Source organism: Nannobrachium achirus (genome assembly GCF_963921795.1).
Source record: "Nannobrachium achirus genome assembly, chromosome: 6".
Classification (NCBI taxonomy): Eukaryota; Metazoa; Chordata; class Actinopteri; order Myctophiformes; family Myctophidae; genus Nannobrachium; species Nannobrachium achirus.
Genome location: NC_137815.1, coordinates 35,631,855 through 35,654,657, shown reverse-complemented (window position 1 = coordinate 35,654,657; position 22,803 = coordinate 35,631,855). Strand labels below are relative to the sequence as shown.

Here is a 22,803-nt window from a genome sequence, read left to right as displayed (position 1 = left end):
GTGGCATGTGTTCTTCACCAATCTTAGACCTTTCATGGCGGCACCATGAGGCTGATTTGAACATTTTGTAGTGTAATTTCTTCCTTGGCCTTTTGCGATTGTGCGTGCACAATTTCATTACAATTGCACGCTGTGTTTGATTTGAGGCATTTTGTTTGTTTGATTGATTGATTGAAGGCTTTATTAGAAGTTTGCATAGGAAAATGTACAATGTGTTTCATGACGGTACAGTTCACTGGTACAAGGTCTACTAAAAGGAGATCCATGAAAAGACTAAACTTATTTCAACAGGAAACCATTAAAGTATCTCATATCTATACTATAATTTTGGAGATGTCTGAGTGAGTGTCTGAAACCGCGTTTCTCCTCAGTGGCTGGAGCAATTGATCTGAAATCGCATCACCATTAGCATATGAACATACCTGACATAACTGTGAAGCCCGTTTGTCACTTTCACAAATCATATGCTGTATATTTGCATTTTTATGCTGTATCTATATCTATTTAGCCTACAGTACCTTTTGTGACCACACATGTTAAGGGAGGGGCGCTGTTGTTCAGGCCATGCACAATCACACACAAACCCACACACACACACACACACACACACACACACACACACACACACACACACACACACACACAGGGGGGGGGGGGGGGGGGTTGTGTGCAGGCAGGCGGGCAGGCGGGGGGGGGGGGGGGGGGGGGGTTCTGGCCCTGTTACAGATGTTGTCCAAAAATCATGCAGATCTGTACACAGTATCTCTGTAGCCGTTAAATGGAACGGGTATTTCTTACATTGATGCTCCTACATATTAGCATGCAAGCACCAGTTAAAGTTACTTTCCATCCCTCATATACTGTGTGCACAGTGCACATCCCATAACCCACACACTGCACATCATTTCGGAGCTCATATCTTTGAACGGGTAAGGGCTAGTCTATACTATAATTTTGCGAATGTCTGAGTGAGTGTCTGTCTGTCTGAAACAGCGTTTCTCCTCGGTGGCTGGAGCAATTGATCTGAAATCGCATCACCATAAGCATATGAACACACCTGACATAACTGTGAAGCCCGTTTGTCACTTTCACAAATCGTATGCTGTATATTAGCATTTTTATGGTGTATCTACTATCTATTCTGCATCTAGCATGAGGCACATCTATTCTGCATCTAGCTTGAGGCAAAATGTTTAACCAGGTGTGTGTGTGTGTGTGTGTGTGTGTGTGTGTGTGTGTGTGTGTGTGTGTGTGTGTGTGTGTGTGTGTGTGTAGGCAGGCAGGCGGTGTGTGCAGGCGGGTGGGCGGGCGGGCTGGGGGGGGGGGGGGGGAACAGTATCTCTGTAGCCATTAAACGAAACGGGTTTCTTACATTGATGCTCCTACATCATGCAAGCACCAGTTAAAGTTACTTTCCATCCCTCATATACTGTGTGCACAGTGCACATCCCATAACCCACACACTGCACATCATTTTGGAGCTCATATCTTTGAACGGGTAAGGGCTAGTAACATTGAATGACAGACAAATAGAACACAGTACTATGCAGTAGATATGTAAAGAAAAGGGAAAAAAAAGAAAACAGTCTAAACAAACAGTAAGTATATACAAGGAAGGGGCAGGGGAGGGTAGGGTTGGGCTAGGTTTTTACCAGTTGCGAACGGCTGCTGCCTATTCGAAACGGATCAATCCTGCAAAGTTTGGAGGGCAATCTTAGCCAATCAGGATTGAATATTTAATACGGGACAGATCCGTCTTGATCATATGACTGTAGAGATACTGTGTACTGATTTGTGTTAATTTTAGGTAAAATCTGAAGGAGAACTATCCAAAAATGTGTCTTACATAAGTCGGCCTCCTGGTGGCGCTATAAAAGGCTGAAGTGAAAAATGTGGGGCAGAGGTTCTGAATTGGCATCCAGGGAGTGCGCTTACAAAGTTTGAAACTGATCGGTGTAGTTATAGGTAAAACCACGAATCGGCCTGTTATAGCGCCACCATGAGGCTGATTTCAAAAAATTGAAGTGGCATTTCTTCCTCGGCCTAGTGGGAACGTGTGTGTGCGATTGCATGTTAATTGCACTCTGCATTCGTGATTTGAGGCATTTTGTCCAAAATGGACCAATCTTACAAACTTTGAAAGCCAATATCAGCCAATCAGGATGGAATATGGACAATCAGACAGATCCGTGTCGATCACATGACTGTAGAGACACTGTCTACTGATTTGCGTGATTTTTGGACACAATCTGTAGGAGTAGTGTACAGAAATGTGTTTTGCAAACATCGGCCTTATGGTGGCGCTAGAACAGGGCCATTTGAAAAATGTGGGGCAGAGGTTCTGAATTGGCATCCAGGGAGTGCGCTTACAAAGTTTGAAACTGATCGGTGGAGTTATAGGTAAAACCACAAATCGGCTTGTTATAGCGCCACCATGAGGCTGATTTCAAAAATTTGAAGTGGCATTTCTTCCTCGGCCTAGTGGGAACGTGTGTGCGCGATTTCATGTTAATTGCACTCTGCATTTGTGATTTGAGGCATTTTGTCCAAAATGGACCAATCTTACAAACTTTGAAAGCCAATATCAGCCAATCAGGATGGAATATGGACAATCAGACAGATCCGTGTCGATCACATGACTGTAGAGACACTGTCTACCGATTTGCGTGATTTTTGGTCAAAATCTGTAGGAGTAGTGTACAGAAATGTGTTTTGCAAACATCGGCCTCAAGGTGGCGCTAGAACAGGGCCATTTGAAAAATGTGGGGCAGAGGTTCTGAATTGGCATCCAGGGAGTGCGTGCGTGTGCTCATTTTGGCAGCGACCGGGCCAACGGCGCCAGAGATTAGCTGTACACAAACTCGGAGGACGGACGGACGGACGGACGGACGCACGGACGCACGCACGGACAGGGGCGAAAACATACTCTCCCCCTGCCTTCGGCTGGTGGAGACAAAAACTGCAACCAACAATATTTTACAGGAAAAACAAGCCCAAAGTCGCTTATAACGATCGGACATGGCAACACTGTCAATGTGTGCGTGCGCCATCACACTGCGTCATCACGTCAGGGCTCTCTGAATGAAGCGTCATCCTTTCCTTGTGTAGTAGAGCGGCGGCGCGCGGCCTTTTCTTCGCTGCTCTACGCTTTTTAGGTCCCTTCAAATCTTTCTAAATCCCCCCCTCTCTTTTCTTTCCTAAATATCCAACAAAGCCCGACCTTCTTCTGGTCGCCCAACAACAAACATGACTCTACTAAACAACCTGTCCGGGTTCTTGCTGCTCTGCGCCGCCCTGGGTCTGGTTCGAGCGGACGGGCTGGTGAACGAGGAGGTGAAGAGGACCGTGGACCTGAGCACTCATCTGGCCAAGATCACTGCGGAGCTGCTGCTGTCCAACCAGGGAGAGCAGGCCGTGCACAGCTTCACCGTGGCCGTGGAGCCGGACATGGCGCCGCACCTGGCCTACGTCGGTGCTTCGGTGAGAGGAGACTATTAGGGCCTGTGTTTTGTTTGCATTGCACCACCAATGCACTCAATGCATTCTTCCGAATCTGAACCCCACTGCTGCTGCTAGCATTACGGCTAGCGAGTGTGCCAGTGTGTGTGTGTGAGAGACAGAATGTCAAATATTGGGGCCGCGCGTTTGATTTGAATCGACCCGCAGAAGTGTTCTTGCAAGCTAGTGATGTATTATCCGACATGCATTGAGTCAGAACTAACGGTTCTGTTGGTTCACTTTTGATAGAGAGAGAAGCTAATAGACTCCATGAATGAATGCAAGCTGGAGGAGGCAAACCTAGTAGGCAGGCTAATGTTGTGCCACTTGAATGAACGTCCTGTTCTGTGTTGGGGGGGATTTGCACCAATGCACCAATGTCAGAAGAACACACATTGATTCTCAGCACGTTAATTTCATTCAACCAGCCTGGATGAAAGCATCCTGCTCGCTTTGCTTCCTGCACATCGCACGTTGTGTTGTGTCAGGACAGGACACAGTAGCCGACTGACACGTATGCGCTGGGCGGCTACTTCCGTGTAGTGAGAGAGAGAAGCCTGCCCACTTCCACAATGAATGAACAGATGACTATACCTTTTTATGAGGCCATGGGCTCCCCCATAATAACGCTAAATGCGTTCAAAATAGAACAAATCAAACCATAAGGGTTCATTAATTTGGATCCATTTGTACACTGAACAATCTGATGCACTAATGCCATAATTCGGTTTTTAATGCTGTAGTGTTGACAGAATAGTTGGATGGTGTTTTATTACAAAATGTACCACAGATTTATTCTTCTAAGGATTTGTGTGCTCTGCACCAAATCCAATGTAGCTCACCTGTGTCCTCCCCTATAAATGTGAGGTTCATGTTTTGCTGTGTCAATACCTGAAGAAGACCTTTCCAGGTCGAAACATTGGTACTCCTTTAATAAATTATCCTGCATCGTGGCTTAGCTGTAATTTGCAACTCTAGTTTTTTTATACGTTGAATCTAGAGTTGTAACACCAACCATAGGTAGTGGTACAATAGGTGCAAAGTGTTTGTTTCATAGAAATCCACTCTCTGTCAATACATTCCATGCAGGTGATTATTTTTTTAAGTGTTGGAGTTTGGAAGTGCTCGTGGGAAATCACTGAATAGTCCTGCATAGTATACCACCTGTTTCTAAATGTCATACAATGTAGGAGGCAGTAGGACGTTCAGTGATTTCAAACGAGCGCTTCTTAACTCCAACACTTGTAAAAATAATCACCTGATCAAAATGTATTGACAGAAAGTAGCCTATAAACATGATGGTCGTATCTCACGACCGGACCGTCATGCATCCACCTCAAGCTGGTTTGGAGCAGTTTAGCAAATTTGCGTTGGATGTTTACAAAAACAGATTTCAAAAATAGTGCTTGCTGAAGGCTCACGGATGTTGCAATATGGTCCGCTCAAGCAGAATTACCTGTATCTTCTGTATTGTTTAGTAAAAAGCATTTTAATCCTACCGCTTTCTGATTTTCCTTGTATTTTCACAGTTAAAAGGCTAAAAGCGTCATTGGGACGTGATTCACAGCGACTTCTGACCAATCACTGCAGGGTTTGGCGGCCTAAAATAGATACTGACATGGCTCAATGACCCGTCATTGGGGAAAACGAGGAAATAAGCAGGAAATACAAGGAAAAACAAAACGATCTGATTAAAATGCTTTTTATTAAACAATATGGACGATACGGGTAATTCTGCTTGAGCGAACATCTGTAAGCCTTCAGTAAGCACTTTATTTTTTGTTATTTGAACGATTGTGTAGATATCCGTCATGAATTGGCTAAACTGCACAACACCAGGTTAAGGTGGATGCATGTCGGTCGTGAGATACGACTGTCATGTTTCAGGGCTAGACAGAAAGTAGCTCATAACATGTCCACAGTGGATTTTTATGAAACAAACACTTGCAGATAGAAAGAGGATAATTCAAGCTTGCTGCAATGTTGGCGAGTTTAACGTTGTTTAATAAAATCAGATGGGACATTTCTGTTATGATGTATGGGCTGTCAATGGTTGGTGTTGCAAATCTAGATTCAACACATTAATAAAAATCTAGATTTGCAAATTGCAGCTAATCGTGGCTATGAGTGTGCACTGTCTGTGCAGCCATTTCTTCGCTGTTTGACTATATGTCTTGTAAATAGGAATACAAAGTATAACAATAGCTCCTATAATAGAAGTGCTTCATGTCATGCTAAAACAATTGTGCTTCCCCAGGTGAAGGGTGATGAGGAAGAGGATGGCATTCTTGAGCTCAAGCAGACGACAATTCATGGACAAAGGTAAGAAATTAATAATGTTTTGTCTGTGTGGGGCTTCGGAGGAAAAGCAAAGACCAAACTAATGGAAATGTGCCAGAGGCAAAACATTATCCGGAACCTCTTGCTATTTACTTAGGGTTAGGGTACTTTGATTTACTAAAGCAAGAAGCTGTGGTTTACAGTGATTTTAGAATGGCTAGCTCTATAGGGCATAGGTTTGGGTATCGTCAGTGATACTTTTAATGGTATCGATCGCATGATGTCGTTACTATCGAGTATCGGTTCAGGTAAAAACGAACAATACCTTGTTTCGATACTCTTGAACACCTGGCCAGTCGCATCTGTAACAGTTACTGAAAGTGTAATGACTGCTTTAGTAGGCTACACTCATTAGCCTACTGTGAAAATAGCCGACAATAGCCTATAATGTTTATTATTATGATGATTCTCCAACGTCTGTACTAAAATGGCTGAATGACTGGCTTAATAACCTATGGTGGTGTGTAAAATAGCCCATAGAAAAAGGCAAATAATAATTATAATAATAATAATAATAATAAATAGAAAGTATCGAAAATGGTATCGTATCGATTCCCAGGTATCGAAAAAAGTATTGTATCGATTCAAAGTTCTTACCCTGCCACCCTAAAAACATCTTAATTCAGAATGGTAATAAAAGGAATGATGTGATGAAAATTGTAAACTTGCCTTTGCTGTAGTGATACTGATACATGTGGTCTACACAAACACAAAAAATAATGCTAGCTGAAGTCTCACAGATGTCGCAATATGGTCCGCTAAAGCAGAATTGCCTGTGTCTTCCGTATTGTTTAATATGTTGAATGTGATGAAAATGGTAAACTTGCCTTTGCCGCAGTGCTTACTGATACATGTGGTCCCAAGTGTCTGTTTTATAAAGTTTGTTTTACACTTGAGCGTGTAAAACTGAATTTTTAAGTTAAGTTACCACTGATTTTACTGTGCAGCGTTAAAGGAAAGCTCTAATGAAAAGTGCTCTCACCTATGCTGCCTGTGTAGTCAAGCATTGTTTATTCATTTGTCTTGCAGTGGGGTGTTTTACAAGGTGCAGTTGCCCTCCAGTCTGGCGGGAGGCGCCAAGCTGAGAGTGAAATTGGAGACGGTGTACAGCCACGTCCTGAGGCCTTTCCCGACACACATCACCCAGGCCGAACGTCAGCTGGTGGTCTTCCAGGGCAACCACTACTTCTACTCCCCCTACCCCACCCGGAGCCAGACCACCCGTGTCCGCCTGGCCTCCAAGACCGTGGAGACTTACACCAAACTAGGAAACCCTAGCAAGACTGACGAGAGCATCGAGTACGGACCCTTCCGTGACATCGCGCCATTCAGCGAGGTACATTTCTGATGGACAATTATGTCCAAACAAATGCAGATAAACAATTAAGCCCTATATATACTGTATACTTTGTTGTGCGATGAAAGGCGAAAATGGCCGATCTACAAGTTTTGCTGTTTTTTATATATTTCTGATAGTTTTCGCCTATGGCAATGGCACGACCAAAATGGGGATGTAGTAGTTAAACTTTAACTTACAATGTTGACTTATGGCCTGTACCTTTTCTTCTTTTTTTTAGGATGCGTTGAAGATCCACTATGAAAACAACACACCTTTCCTCACCATCAGTAGTATCACACGCCTCATTGAGGTGTCTCATTGGGGCAACATCGCTGTGGAGGAGACCATTGACCTGAGGCACACAGGAGCCTATCTCAAGGGACCATTCTCACGTTATGACTACCAGCGGCAGTCTGACAGTGGTATCTCATCTGTCAAATCCTTAAAGGTGGGTTGGATTTTCCCCACAGGAGCAATCAAATCCGGACAAACACCGCTACAGTAGGCTACGGAGCCACTGCAACATGTGGAATCACATAATGTAATGGGACACCAGTTTTGGTGTAAGACATGGACCTGCACTTATCATTATTCCGGGCTTGTTAAATAAACAAATGATTAAATAAACAAATGATTAAATAATTGATTATGACTTGTTTCTGCTCCCTCCTGGACAGACTATCCTCCCTGCCTCTGCCCAAGACGTGTACTACCGGGATGAGATCGGGAACATCTCCACGTCACACCTGCAGGTCCTGGAGGACTCGGTGGAGGTGGAGGTCAGGCCCCGCTTCCCTCTGTTCGGTGGCTGGAAGACTCACTACATCATCGGCTACAACCTGCCAAGTTATGAGTACCTCTACATGCTGGGTAAGTTGATCAGTCACTGGTTATCATGTCATAAGATGGTGGTTTTCAACCTTTTTTCACATCAAGGTCCATTATTTATTCTGCATTTGCATTTAGCCTCTCAGACCCAAAACTTAGAAAATGTTGTTATCAGTTGGATAATTCTGCATTGATGTATTGATGTTGGTATCATAGGAGAGATGACATGCAAATGTTAAAAATAACAACTCTTCTACATTCTCTAATTGTGTAGACTTCTTGTAAATTGAGTAATGCAGGTGTTTAACAATAATTAAACTTGTGAGAGCATAAAATTAAACTAAATGTGGTTTCATTTTACGCTCTCAAGAGTTAGATCTATAAGGGTCCATTTGGTTACCAACTCCATCATTTAGCTGGGGACCACTGGTTGAAAACCACTGTCATAAGAGAAAGAACACCCTCCAGGGAATATGGAGCCACTAAGCTAAAGCTATGTTTGAATTAGGGATGATTAATCAATGATTGATTAGTCCCCATTAAGAAAATCTATTTAAACCGATGATGTATGATGAGGCAGATAGTGTGCGTTTCTTGTTTTGTTTTGTTTTTGCCAAAATGCATTTACAACACACACAAGAGGCAGTCATGCGTGTTTCTTAGAAATGCTTACAGCATATGTAACGGTTAATCACAGTTTTCTTTTTAATGTTTATTGCAGATAATGGTATCACTGAAAATCCATACATCATGCTGTCCTAGCTCTGACCAGTACTGCTAATATTTGTAGAGAAGCAATTCAAAACTCTGTACTAAATTGCTAACAGTGGTCACAATAAAGGCTCTTGTTGTAAAGGTGAAAGTTTTAGCCAACTTACTTTTAATACAGTCTCTCTGTTTTCTTCCCACCAGCATCAAGCCATTTTAAATGAAAATCTAATTTACATTAGATAATGATAACAAGTATTATTTTGGTTCATGGCTAGTTTTATGGTGCATGGATTAAAACGGAAGTAAAGAGTGCTGCCAATAGACTTTGGCTGCAGAAACCACATGTTTGTGACCAACACAGCCTGAGAGCTTAAGGCCTTTATTCTCTGTAATTAATGAATAGATTTGAATTGTAGTATCTTCTTGTACTAATTTTGAATCCTTTTTTGTCTGAAAGGTGATCAATATGCACTGAAGATGAGGTTGGTTGACCATGTGTATGATGACCAGGTCATTGATTCCCTCACAGTCAAACTCATCCTGCCTGAGGGGGCCAGGTAATGTTTCCAATATTTATGATATTTACCAGTAAGACTCCCTAATCGGGAGATAAGCGACCGTTGGTCGCTTATCTCCACAAATAGGCCAAAAGTTTGTTTTACCAATTATCAAGACATACGGGCAGTTGACAGTTTGCCATGGTTACTCATTGAAGTTGAATCTCCATATATGGAGACATAAGTTGCTCATACCATAGCAACCATGTTTTTTACAGGGCCTGGGATTGATGACATCAGAAATCTCCATATATGGGCATGAAAGGGATTTTGTTTCTGGAAATATGTCTGTGGGGTGCCACATTTGGAATAAAACACTTACATCACACATCTGGATATCCATACAGCCCATCTAGTTTGCCTGTGTCCATTTATGCCCATATATCTGATGACATTGGGACACTGATCTCCATATATGGGCATAAAACTTATGTTAATTAGTAAAGCCTGGGGATCTCCATATATGGGCATGAGGGGTACCCTAAAAGGGCATCATCTGGGAATAGCAAATATAGTTATCCTAGAAAGTGAAAATCTTACATCAAAGGCCATAACTACCTACCTACCACCATACTGCATTCCTCATTAAACTACCTACCAGTAAGATGCCTATAGGGAGAAAAGCAAAGGGCGAGGTTGCACCATTTCTTGGTCTTCTGGCCAGTGATGTATATCGGACCATTTAACCATATATGGAGACATCTGGTACCCAAAGATATTCACAGATATGGGCTTAATATTGATGACATAAGGGATCTCCATATATGGGCGTAAAAGGGATTTGGTTCCCCTGGCATCACAGGGATCTCCATATATGGGCATAAAATGGATTTGGTTACCCTGGCAACACGGGGATCTCCATATCTCCATATATGGGCATAAAAGGGATTTGGTTCCCCTGGCATCACAGGGATCTACATATATGGGCATAAAAGGGATTTGGTTCCCCTGACATTACAGTGATGTCAGTGGCTGGTTCTATAGAGGGGATCTCCATTTATGGGCATAAAAGGGAATGTATGTATGATGATGTCAGATATCATAGACGTCATAGGACTTTCACATAACGAATAACTGAGTAAGCATGTAAACCCGTAAAATCTATATATGGGCATGGCTGATTTATGACCTCATCATGATGACACGAGCAAACACAGCTGAATTGTATAAATGATCAGTGCAGAAACCAACAGAAGTATTTGACCAAGACTCTTCGATTTAAACATCAACAAAGGTGTGACGTTTGTTGATGGTCACAAAGGTGTGACGGACGGACGGACGGACGGACGGACGGCCTGTGGGGGTTTTCATAGTAAACTGCTCCCTGACGGTCGCAATTAACTGTGTTAATTTTGACAGTAAAATTTGATTTAGTTTTAGTCAAAGTAAATAGCTGATCTACAAGCCGATCTACAAGCTCACCACGCGCCGCAGTGCGGTGTGTTGTGAGCTTGTAGATCTGCGACACCTGAGCGCAACCCAACATAAAATGACTTGTCTTATAGTTTTACTGGATCTCTTCTCCACCAGTCCCTCCCCAACATGTTAGTCTAGTTTTTATTTGTTTGACGAAATTGTCAATATATTAAGCCTTAATTTTAGTCATCATAGCTTAGTTTTCATCAGTGAAAAAATGTAGTCGACAGACATTTTTCGTCATAGTTTCTGTCGACCAAGTTAACACTGCCATATGACACACAATTTAGCTGTGCTTGCATTTGGACCTGTCCTGATCTCCATCTGTATTTTATATTAGAAACATCCATGTGGACACACCTTACCCGATCGACCGTATGCCAGACCAGCTGCACTACACCTACCTGGATACGTTTGGCAGGCCAGTGTTGGTGGCCACTAAAACCAATCTGGTAGAGCAGCACATCCAAGACGTTGTGGTAAGTAGAGTTGTTCCCATACCAATACCAGTATCGGAAGATAAAATGCTGATATCAGCGATGATGTCCGTCTATGCCATTCCGATAACATGTCATTTATCACATGATGATATGTCATTTAACAATTACCAATCAGTTGATGTTGCGCTACTATTTTATACTCTTACTGTACTATTTGTATTATTATTTTACTAACTAGCACTTTTATGAATATACTTTCTATTTATTACATCCTAGATTATTTATTATTTATTTCAAGGACGCCCCATAACTCTAAGAATGTACAAATGAAACCAAATTTGGTTCCATTTGTACAATCTCAGAAAGAAAGGTCCGTTTGGGGATCGGTATCGGGAAGGACAAAATTGGTATCGGTACATCTATAGTGGTAAACTGACGGGTAGAAAGGAAACCAGAGGGGAATTGGTCGCTGTCACTGTGAAACTAATGAACAGCAACAGTTAAAGCCATACTGTGTAAGTTGCCCAACTAGTGGTCATTAGCCCTATAGCAAACCGCGGTCGCGTCCGCGTCTTTCGTCCGTTTTTCGTACCTTCAGACCCCCGCGTCTGCCTCCACCTCGCTGAGATCTATCTTTTAAGGGGTCCCTTGTTCCTGTGCGTTCAGTAATTCCAGAGATACGGACTCCTTCACCCTGCCTGGTAGGCGAAATTACCTAGAGAAGGGATGGTACAAACGGGCGACAACAAATATGGCTGCCATAGCGACCCCACTTCAAGATGCGCTGTGATTGGCCGGCAGTTGTATAACCCTCGCTGTGATTGGCCGGTAGTGTGATGACGCAATTTTGGCGCGAGATCCGGTCCACGGCAAGGATCTCAGTTTACATATAGAGAAGGCTTTACAGGCTGAAATTCACGGCGCGGATCTTCTAAAACTTTTGTGATTTAATAGTTAGGAGAATTTTAAGATTTGTTTTATAAAAAAAGTTACATAGTACAACTTTAAAGTTACATTGCATGGTCAAAGGCCAAGCTGTCTTGAATTGCAAGTATTTATAAACCTCACATTTCCATTTGAACAAATTGCATCACTGTATTGCAGTGTAATATTTGCGTTCTGTGTGGATGTGTTCATTGTAGAAACGGTTCAAAATTGATATTTTACAATTAATTATAGATTTAATTTTTTTTTTTTGAAAAGCTGCACCATAAGAAACTAAAGTTCTTTCTTTCCCTCCTCCCTCTGTGCTCCATGTAAACCAGGTCCATTATACCTTCAATAAGATCCTGATGTTGCAGGAGCCTCTTCTGGTCGTAGGGGCCTTCTACATCCTCTTCTTCACTGTTATTATTTACGTACGCCTTGACTTCGCCATCACAAAGGTATGACCACTTACAGAGCTGCAATTAAATAAAAGAGAAGCATTTTTCTTTTTTTAAATACAATGAATCACACCCAAAAGTTCCAAGAGATTTTTTTATAATCGAGTAGCTGATCTACAAGCTCAAAACGCGTCGCTTGGCGCGACGAATATTGTCATTTTCTTCTGTAATATAGTTGAAACTTTAATATATTCTAGAGTGAAATATTCAAAACATTATTTGTTTTAATTTTGATTTTTTTATGGCATATAGCTCATGAAAATCCAAAATCCATATCATATTACAATATTACACAAGACTACTCAAAACAAGGATTTATAATACAGAAATGTCAACCTTTTTGAAGTCCTGTGTGAAGTTTTTGCAGTCAGTGATGATTTGGGGTGTGATGGCATGTGCTATTTTTTTTTTACACAATATAAAAATTTACTATACAGAGGGATCTGTATAGTTTGATCAAGTAGGGCATTTATTTACAAAAAAAAACACAAAAGGTTTGGAGATTGGAGGTTTCTGCCCCTGCCAGCAACAATATACTTCCATCTGATCATTAGGACCCAGCAGCTGAGGTGCGTATGAAGGTGGCGTCCATCACGGAGCAGGTGCTGACCCTGGTCAACAAGCGTCTGGGGCTGTACCGCCACATGGACGAGGTGGTGAACCGCTATAAGCAGTCGCGAGACACCGGGGCCCTCAACAGCGGCCGCAAGACGCTGGAGGCGGACCACCGCACACTCACCAACGACATCAGCTCCCTGCAGGCCCGGCTCAAGGCCGAGGGCTCCGACCTGGCCGAAAAGGTGGGTGTCTTGTTTGGAGGATTGAACTCAACATTATCGTTCTGAACTTGGGTCGTAATTGTGCCTGTGAAAGATGTTTTTGTTGTGGTGGGGGAGTGACGTGCTACGTCACTACATTATTTAATCTTTCAAAATATGTACTGTGTATTGATGCAGATACATGTTTATGTAGGTATAAACATGTTATGTAAACTGATGCCAGGTCATTGTTGACCTGGCATCCTATAGTGTGTATAGTTTCAATGTACAGATTATAGATTTTTTGGTTATAGAGATGGGGAGTGAAACACAGCAAAGGTCGTCGGGATTGGGATTCGTACCCGCTTCGCACGGTCAGGCATCAGAGCCTATGTGGTATGCGCCTGGACTTCTAGGCCAGCGGGCGCCCCGATTCTTTGGTTATTCTACTGTTATGCTAATGATAGGTTCTTGGTTTACTTATGATGCTAGATTACTATTTCAATGCATTGTACGTATTACCTTGTGTTGTCCTTGCTTACTGCAAATTGCCCTGGATTAAGACCGTCTGCTAAAATGCCTAAATGGTGTGCCCAGGTGGCGGAGGTGCAGAAACTTGACGGCCAGGTGAAGGAGCTGGTGTGCCGCTCCTGTCAGGAGGCGGAGCGGCTCGTGGCGGGCAAGATCAAGAAGGAGGCGTACATCGAGAGCGAAAAAACCCTGGCCGCAAAGAGACAGGAGCTGGTGTCCCGCATCGACAGCCTCTTGGACGCCCTCTAAACACCTTGCACACATCTTTAGAAACAAATACACAAGCATAACATGCACATACACACGATACCGTGATACCGTAACGAAATATTATCTTCAGCTGACCTTCATGTGAATGGTATTTTAAATCTCAACACCCACACACATACACAAGTTGAATTTTATTTTTCTTCCTTCCATCTTGGGGACCCAAGTCACAAAGAACAGACTGCTTATGCAAAGGTAGATATAGCCGGTTCATCCAAGCGACCGTTGCCTGCCTTTGTGCATGAGACATGCTGTATAATAGGGTAATTACGGAGCCCAACCATGGCTATATCATCATAACACGCAGCAGTTGTTTTATGAGTGTGTTCGGCTGTATTTTGTTGTAAGCGCACTTAAGAGTTGACAGCATTTTCATGATTTGTGATTGCGGAAGGTTTAATTGTTTTGTTGAGAAAATTGCTGGCGTTGTCTCATGTCTTTGCTCGCTTATATGTTCTGCTGGTTCTGAGGCTGGGTTGTCCTCAAGGGCACATATGTATGATGGCTGCTGTTGAAGTAGAATTCCGGAATAGTAGACATATTCTTACCTTTTACTGTAATCTGATGTTATAATATCCCAGAACAAGTGGTACAGTTTTTTTTCCCACCGCCGCTCCAAGCGTGAGTGGTGGGGTTTTGCGGTAAATCGTTTATTTTTATCGCTCGCAATGTATTTTTTTCTTTTTTGGATATCTGTCGTTCATAATGACCAAATATTGTCCAGAGTTTTTGTAATTCCGGAAGTCTTGCAAAACGAGATTTCACCCGTGATTTCATCCAAAGTCCCCTTTCGCCCATTTGGGCCAAAAGAAGTCCTCCCCCCTCCTCCCACCCCCCAACAAGCAGACGCCGCCAACAACTGACCCCACCCACAATTCATCAAACAACCAATCGGCAGCCAGCGTCTGTCTGTAGCGTGTCATCATCACCACTGTGTCCCACGTGGACCTTCAATAGATTATTTTACTCTGAGAGGTTGTGAGTACGTTGTTTTTGTTTTCTTTTTTGTTAATAAGTGGGATGGGAGAAAAGTCACTCCTGGGATATCAGATTAAGGTAAGAAAATGGGTAGTCCAGAATTCTCCTTCAACAAAATCCATTTTGCCATCATCATCATTGCACTTAACAGTTTATTGCCATTGCCAGTTGCCCCTGACTGAAGCGTATATTTGAACGTCAAAGCTCTGATACTGTCGGCCCAAATCGATTGTCTTTCATTTTTTTATTTGTTTTGTTTTTTTCTGTTCCTTTGTCATTTTTTTCCAAGCTTTTTATATGATCTTTTGCGGTTTTGTAAGTGGTGCATTTCCTCCATGAGATTACTGAATACCTGAGATTAGGTGATATTTGGGGGGAAAGTCATGGGCAGCAGAGCACTAATGTTTGAATTTGAGTGGACAATGAAATGGGAAAACTACCAAATTTGAAATAAAAAAGTAAAAACAGTCCCATGCAGTTCCCCATGTTGTTTGTGATTAGTAGCTACTCTGTTATGGGTACAGAAGGGAGCAATAGCCTTTTCTCATCAAAGGAGGGCGCACTAGTGCCAACTAGGACCGTTTTACCTTAGGGGCTTGTGTTTTGACTACTGTCTAGTGTCTACAGTACAGCAGTGTTAGAAAAATAAACTAGAGCTATGTGTATAAAAGTGACATCTCTTTGGAAATGCCAAAATAGAAATGTTTTGCCATATTTCCACCATTACCTCAGGCCCCCCTCAACACTTAACACTTTCCAGGGACTTTCCAGCACATTGTTGCGTCCCAGACTGCTCCACAGGCCTGGGTGAAGCCAGACTCCACCTAGCAACGTCTCAACAATCAGCAGAGCGTCCACAATGCAGAGTCCCACCAACAGGAGACGACACGAAGGTCAGTCTGAGGTCGTCGCTTTCCCTCCTGAGGTCACCGCCAGGGTCACCGCAGGTCATTTCCTGTTCCATAATTACCGGGCCCCTTTCCAGTCTGCATTGATAACGTTAGCATATTGTATGCGCGGTACAATAATCATTCTGTGAACGCAACAACGGAGGAAAGTGGAGACAATGTCTGTTAGCACCGATGCTCGGTTCTGGTGAAAGCCCCATACAATGGCGTTTTTGTTTTGTGCGTTCGTGTTTTGAGTGGAGATTTGGGAGCAGTGCGGGGTTTCAAGAGCCACGGAGTCTCCTGTTCTCACACCATGGCTGTTGCCGCCGCACGTTCACCTCCTTCAGGTCAACTAAAAGGATTTAAAACCAAGAAAACACAATGGCTTGTTTACATTGGGGTCTTTTTGTACTCAATTCAATGAGGAAACTCTAAACCTAACCTTATTCCCACACCTAACCTCAGTAAAACTATGCCTAAACTTGACCTCAGTAAAACTACAGTATGTCTAACACTAAACGTATTCTTAACCTTAACGTCAGTAAAATTAATAAGAATACTAGTAAGACGCCTCAGGGCGACATGCACCAATTCTTGGCCATCTGGCCAGTGATGTATATCGGCCCAGTTAGCCATATATGGAGACCCGTGGTGGTACCCATATATGGAGATCCATGTACTGTATATGGTACATCCCTTTTATGCCCATACATGGAGATCCCTGTATGACCACAGATATGGGCTGTCTTCCTCCATATATGGGCATTCCCATATGAAGTCCTGTTACATATGGGCTTAATATTGATGACATCAGGGGCATAAAAGGGTTTCTGTTCATACAATATCTTTTATGCCCATACATGGAGATACCTATCTGAGCCAGCCCCATAGATATATATGGGCATAAAAGGGATTCTGGGGAATACCCATATATGGTGTACCCAACTACCCATAGGTGATATCACCCGTGATGTCACAGTGATGTGTCAGAGATACACGGATATGTGGACAAGATGTGCCGGACATCACAGTGACATCAGAGCATGATATCAGAGCAGCAAACCCATAGACTGTAAAAATGTGTACACGTCCAGACAGACGGACACGGACAAGCTGTGACGTAGTAAACTCATAGTAAACAACAAGAAGTGCCAGGGCGAGCCGTCTGTGTGAAGAAAATGGGGGCACGTGTGCAGGGGCGTCACACCAAATTCTGGGCCCTGGGTACAAGGATTCACTGCGGGCCCCCCATGAATGTTAAATATTGAAAAATAGCAGATATACAAGCTCACAGCGCGGCACCGAATGCAGCGCTGCGAGCTTGTAGATCTGCTATTTTTGAAAAATCGTGAAAATGTGTGCCAAGAAACCTATGTTTCCATGTCAGTGATGCTCAAACTTTTTCATGTGAAGGACCCCCCATCTCAAAATATTTAGTTCCAGGGACCCCCAGAAGCAAAATTTGAGTTACAAATGTTCACTTAAAAAATACATATATTCAAAGATTTGTGCACATTTTCACGACTTTTCAAAAATAGCAGATCTACAAGCTTGCAGCGCAGCTGTGAGCTTGTATATCTGCTATTTTTCAATAGCTAAAGTTACTAGGGCCCCTCCACCTTGGGCCCTGGTAACTCAGTCCAACTTTCCTACCCCTTGTGACGCCCCTGCACGTGTGTTTAGGACCAGTGTTCCGGTTACCGGTGCAACTATCTTCTTGGCAATTTATTCTATCAATAACTTCTTTGATTAATCAAATAATAGTTTTTTGGATAATAAAATAAAACGTATCCACTAATCAACATGAAAATATTCTAATTGTTTTATAAATCTTTTTTATAATCAATTAAATTGATTTGTTTAACTGTTTCACCCCTAGATTGCATATAATCACACAGAAGCACTTGCAATGTGATGCGTCGTTACTGTGATACACATTTTTCTCACCAAATGTCTCAACAGATCATTTAGGATTTAACAGGCTCAGGGGCTAGAGTGCATGTTTGGGAACCAGAAGATTCTTGGTTCCATCCCCAGATTCTCTGCCCTTGAGCAAGACACTGAACCCCTAGCTGCACCTGGTGAGCTGGCTGCTACCTTGCATGGTCGCCTCTGCTGTTAGAAATAAATGTTGGGTTAGGCATAGTTTTATAGAGGTTAAGTTTAGGAATTAATGTTAGGTTTAGGCATAGTTTTACTGAGGTTAAGTTTAGGAATTAAGGTTAGGTTTAGGCATAGTTTTACTGAGTTTAAGTTTAACAATAAGGTTTTGGTACCATTTTACAGAGGTTACGTTTAGGAATAAGGTTAGGCATAGTTTTACTGAGGTTACATTTAGGAATACCTGGCAGCGACCGTTCCAAGGTCACCTATACTGAATATACAGCATAGATGAATAAAACGTGAATTGCAAAGCACTTCGCATAAATGCGCTATACAAATGGAGACCATTTTACAGTAACAGTACCTCACTGAATTTCTTCTAACGTGCTCACCCTAAAGGGCCCACACTACCGTTTTATTGGTAGATCTTTGGCTTCCCATGCACCTGACTAATCAATGAAGGAGGTGTTGTCTGTCTGGTATGATATCTACACTCACTCAGTTGATAGAGTAGGTGGGTTGCAGGCAGCCTTGGTCTTGTTCCCCATGCAGCTCTACACGGGATGTGATTACCGGTCACAGGGGCGCAGCGGTTAAGCTGTTGGCCTAAGACGAGCAGAATACTGTTTAAACCGGAATTCATGTTCAGCACTATATCCTGATGTGGCAAACGCTGAGACCTGAGGCATGCCGAAGAGTGTGTGTGTGTGTCTGTGAGTGTGTGTGTGTGTGGGTTGGTTGGTTGATTGGGGGCACCATGTGGTTGAGCTGTCATGGTCCCCCTTGGGCTTGAAGTTGATTATTATCTTCCTTTCCTGAAATATTTGCTGCATTACAGTGAGAGTGGTGTGTGCTCTCTCTCTTCTTTATCTGACTGAAATGATAAATTATGAAAAAAGGAAAGCGGTATCGGTTGAGCGGTGGAGTCCACAAGAACCTGGGCCTCGTTGGTGACGTGGTGGTGATTGATTACATTGAGGGCTCACCTGCAGCACTCGTCCCTTTTTTAATCTGTCTCTCTCTTCTCTCTGGAATGTGTGCACGAGCTCTCGCACACCTACAGAAGTCACCAGTCAGGGATTAATATCCTGCTCAGAGGGACCTTTCACTGTACACGCTCATAAATCACTGAGACAGAGCCACCACCCTCACTGTCACCATGTCTTGCCACGGCGCATGCATATACATAAATGCATGCCGTATGCAAGCCCATCTTCCCCTGTATACTCAAACATTTGCTGGATCTTTCCCAGTGGTCCGCGCTAGCCTGGTCTTTTACCCATCATCAGCCCTACTCGATAATAAAAGGGAAGTCGTGAAAGTCAAAATGAAAGGAACATCCAAACTTGCTCTCAAACACATCCACTTATTACTTTCTGGCTCCGCTTGAGACCGACCTGAGTCTGTCTTTCCACAACGGCAGCTCTGTCCAAGCCTTCTGCACAAGTCCTCTGTGCCTACCATGCCATTCCACAGTGACAGGGACTGGCATGGGGGAGGAGGGGGCGAGGTGAGGGCTGGATGAAAAGCCTGGCGGCCAGGCGTCCTGTGCAGGTGGCAGGTGTGATTGTGGCGGGGTGCGGACTCGTGAGGGCAAGGAGGAAGAGAGTGGGGGGACAATGAAAGCGACTGTAGCTCGCCATGCAGCTGCAGGGAGGCGGAGAGGAGCGTGGCTGACAGATAGACGGGTGGACGGACGGATGGACGGACGGAGGAGGGGAAGGAAGGCACAGGCACGGAGAGATGGATGCGACTTCAAACAGGGGGATTGGGCCCCGGGTGTGGAGAGACACATTCTTGTCTGGCGTGGAAGAAGAAGGGGAGGCCATGAATGAAAAGTGGGAGAAGCGAGAACATGAAATCTCCAGTCATATTTGTGTGAGTGTGTGTATATGTATGTTTACACATCATGGATCATCGCTTCACAAAAAAACAAGTCTGTGGTCTGCCTATATATCCGTGTATTTGTGCATATACTGATGTCAGCCTGCCTCCCGGAATGGATTTGTATCGATGAGACAGTAATCCTCTTGCCCTGCTCTCCTTGTGTGTAACTGTCCACAGCTTCCACTAAGACCCCCTGATCTCTGCCACATGGCGCTCCATCAAAGCACTGATGGTCACGCCTCTTAGGGGGGTTGTTTGCCCCCCAAAAGAAAGCCTACCCCCCCTTCCTCCCCTCCCATGGTTCATGTATGTCTCACAAGACTGAGGAAGGTGGCGGGTGAAGTTATAGCCTTACGTTACTAGTTTAGACTTATGGATTCATTAAAGACCAATTTCCTTGGATGTGCCAACGTGCTTGATTGATTGATTGAATACGTCATTAGAAGTTCGCATAGGAAAACACAGCACAAGACAGTACAGTTCGGATACAAGGTCGACTAATGGGATTTAAACCCGAGAAAGCAAAATGGCTTGTTTACATTGGGGTACCTGATTCTGAATTCTGATTTTGATTAAATCCCACAACGTATATTCCTAACATGAACACACAGTATTTCAGTATTTTATGGATGTACTGTGTACATGCAGTGCTTGCACAGATGCACGCTTCCTGTTCTCTCTATCAGTCTTTGATTGGAGTGACAGGGGCCACTTCCCATTGGCTGTGAGAATGGCCCTCTCCTTTCCAGGGCAGCCAATTTCCTCTACTCCACAGCTGATAGGAAACTTTGATTGTCCACCGAGCTCAGGAGAGACAAAGAGAGTTTTCCTCTCTCGCACTTTAGTAGGGCAGGAGAGAGGGGTCTACCAGCACCCCAATGACAGTTTTTCGAAACCTGTTTTTTTTGGACCGTTATGATGTCTAGTTATGATTTCTGCTTGTTGCCGTCGCCAACTAATGTCCCATGGGGTTCATTTTTAACCTTTTCTCACAACTATTCCCAATCTGAACCATACAATGGTCATAACAGAAAATGCCATAACGCTTGATGTAAACAACCTACAGGGACAAATGAACACACTTTTCTATATGATTTTGACCCAGGGAATTCATTAAAGTGTTTATTTTTTACATTTAAGCACATCTTGACCCTATTTCAGGACAGAAACGGCGAAGAATAACCCAAAAATGTTCAAAACACGTCTATACTTCTCTTTGTACAGATGAATTAGGTGTATTCTTTTGATACCACAGGTTTTTTAGGACCCTTATGATGTCTAGTTATGATTTCTGCTTGTTGCCGTGGTCAACTAATGTCCCATGGGGTTCATTTTTAACCTTTTCTCACATATCCCCAATTAGTGTGGGGATTTAGGGGAGCAAATGCTAATTTCGTGCAATTTTGACTTAAAGCGCGAAATTTTGCACAGATGTAGCCCAGGGCTTGCTCTAATGATTTAGCTAGGGCGCCCGAGTCTGCGACCTTCGGGGTCGCCACAGCGGTCAAATCAAGTTGGGCTTCCATTGACTTTCTATACAGGAGGAAAATACCCAGAAAAAGATTTTTTTTCTGGGTATTTAAGGAGGATCTGAGGGGTCTAACTAGGGGTTTGTCATGATGCTGAATCCATTGCAGGCATTTGTTTTGCACAAAAAACATTCTGTGGGCTAGAAATGGCCTCAGAAAACAATACACGTATGGGTGAGTATTCATGTTAGTCGGAGGCCTTAGGGGGTTTTTTTTCTTGTGCTAATCAGTCTAAAAGTTCAAAATTTTGCACAGATGTAGCTCAGGGCATGTTCTAATGATTTAGCTAGGGCGCCCGAGTCTGCGACCTTCGGGGTCGCCACAGCACCCACACAACTCTGAAAAGTGATGACTCATCACTTTTCATCACTAAAGTCGATGGGAGCCCAACTTGATTTGGCCGCTGTGGCAACCCCGAATGTCGCAGACTCGGGCGCCCTAGTTAAATCATTAGAGCATGCCCTGAGCTACATCTGTGCAAAATCTTGAACTTTTAGACTGATTAGCACGAGAAAAAAAACCCCTAAGGCCTCCGACTAACATGAATACTCACCCATACGTGTATTGTTTTCTAAGGCCATTTCTAGCCCACTGAATGTTTTTTGTGCAAAACAAATGCCTGCAATGGATTCAGCATCATGACAAACCTCTAGTTAGACCCCTCAGATCCTCCTTAAATACCCAGAAAAAAAATCTTTTTCTGGGTATTTTCCTCCTGTATAGAAAGTCAATGGAAGCCCAACTTGATTTGACCGCTGTGGAGACCCCGAAGGTCGCAGACTCGGGCGCCCTAGCTAAATCATTAGAGCAAGCCCTGGGCTACATCTGTGCAATTTTCACGCTTTAAGTCAAAATTGCACGAAATTAGCATTTGCTCCCCTAAATCCCCACACTTATTGGGGATATGTGAGAAAGGGTTAAAAATGAACCCCATGGGACATTAGTTGACCACGGCAACAAGCAGAAATCATAACTAGACATCATAAGGGTCCTAAAAAACCTGTGGTATCAAAAGAATACACCTTAATTCATCTGTACAAAGAGAAGTATAGACGTGTTTTGAACATTTTTGGGTTATTCTTCGCCGTTTCTGTCCTGAAATAGGGTCAAGATGTGCTTAAATGTAAAAAATAACCACTTTAATGAATTTCCTGGGTCAAAATCATATAGAAAAGTGTGTTCATTTGTCCCTGTAGGTTGTTTACATCAAGCGTTATGGCATTTTCTGTTATGACCATTGTATGGTTCAGATTGGGAATAGTTGTGAGAAAAGGTTAAAAATGAACCCCATGGGACATTAGTTGGCGACGGCAACAAGCAGAAATCATAACTAGACATCATAACGG

General features: G+C 43.2%; 1 protein-coding gene across 1 annotated transcript; it reads left to right on the top strand.

Moving 5' to 3' along the window:
- Positions 1 to 3,100: 3,100 nt before the first annotated feature.
- rpn1 (ribophorin I) lies at positions 3,101 to 15,516 on the top strand. The gene is made up of 10 exons (XM_080727566.1): positions 3,101 to 3,480; positions 5,756 to 5,820; positions 6,868 to 7,174; positions 7,416 to 7,625; positions 7,855 to 8,047; positions 9,174 to 9,273; positions 11,030 to 11,168; positions 12,395 to 12,514; positions 13,069 to 13,314; positions 13,870 to 15,516. The coding sequence occupies exons 1-10, from the start codon at positions 3,247 to 3,249 to the stop codon at positions 14,050 to 14,052; spliced, it is 1,797 nt and encodes a 598-aa protein (XP_080583692.1). The 5' UTR covers positions 3,101 to 3,246; the 3' UTR covers positions 14,053 to 15,516.
- The last annotated feature ends 7,287 nt before the right edge of the window (positions 15,517 to 22,803 follow it).

Coding starts and splice junctions, on each gene's coding strand:
- rpn1 (XM_080727566.1), top strand. CDS start 3,247: ATGACTCTACTAAACAACCTGTCCGGGTTCTTGCTGCTCTGCGCCGCC. Junction 3,481..5,755: donor TGGCCTACGTCGGTGCTTCG/GTGAGAGGAGAC, acceptor GTGCTTCCCCAG/GTGAAGGGTGATGAGGAAGA. Junction 8,048..9,173: donor TGAGTACCTCTACATGCTGG/GTAAGTTGATCA, acceptor TTTGTCTGAAAG/GTGATCAATATGCACTGAAG.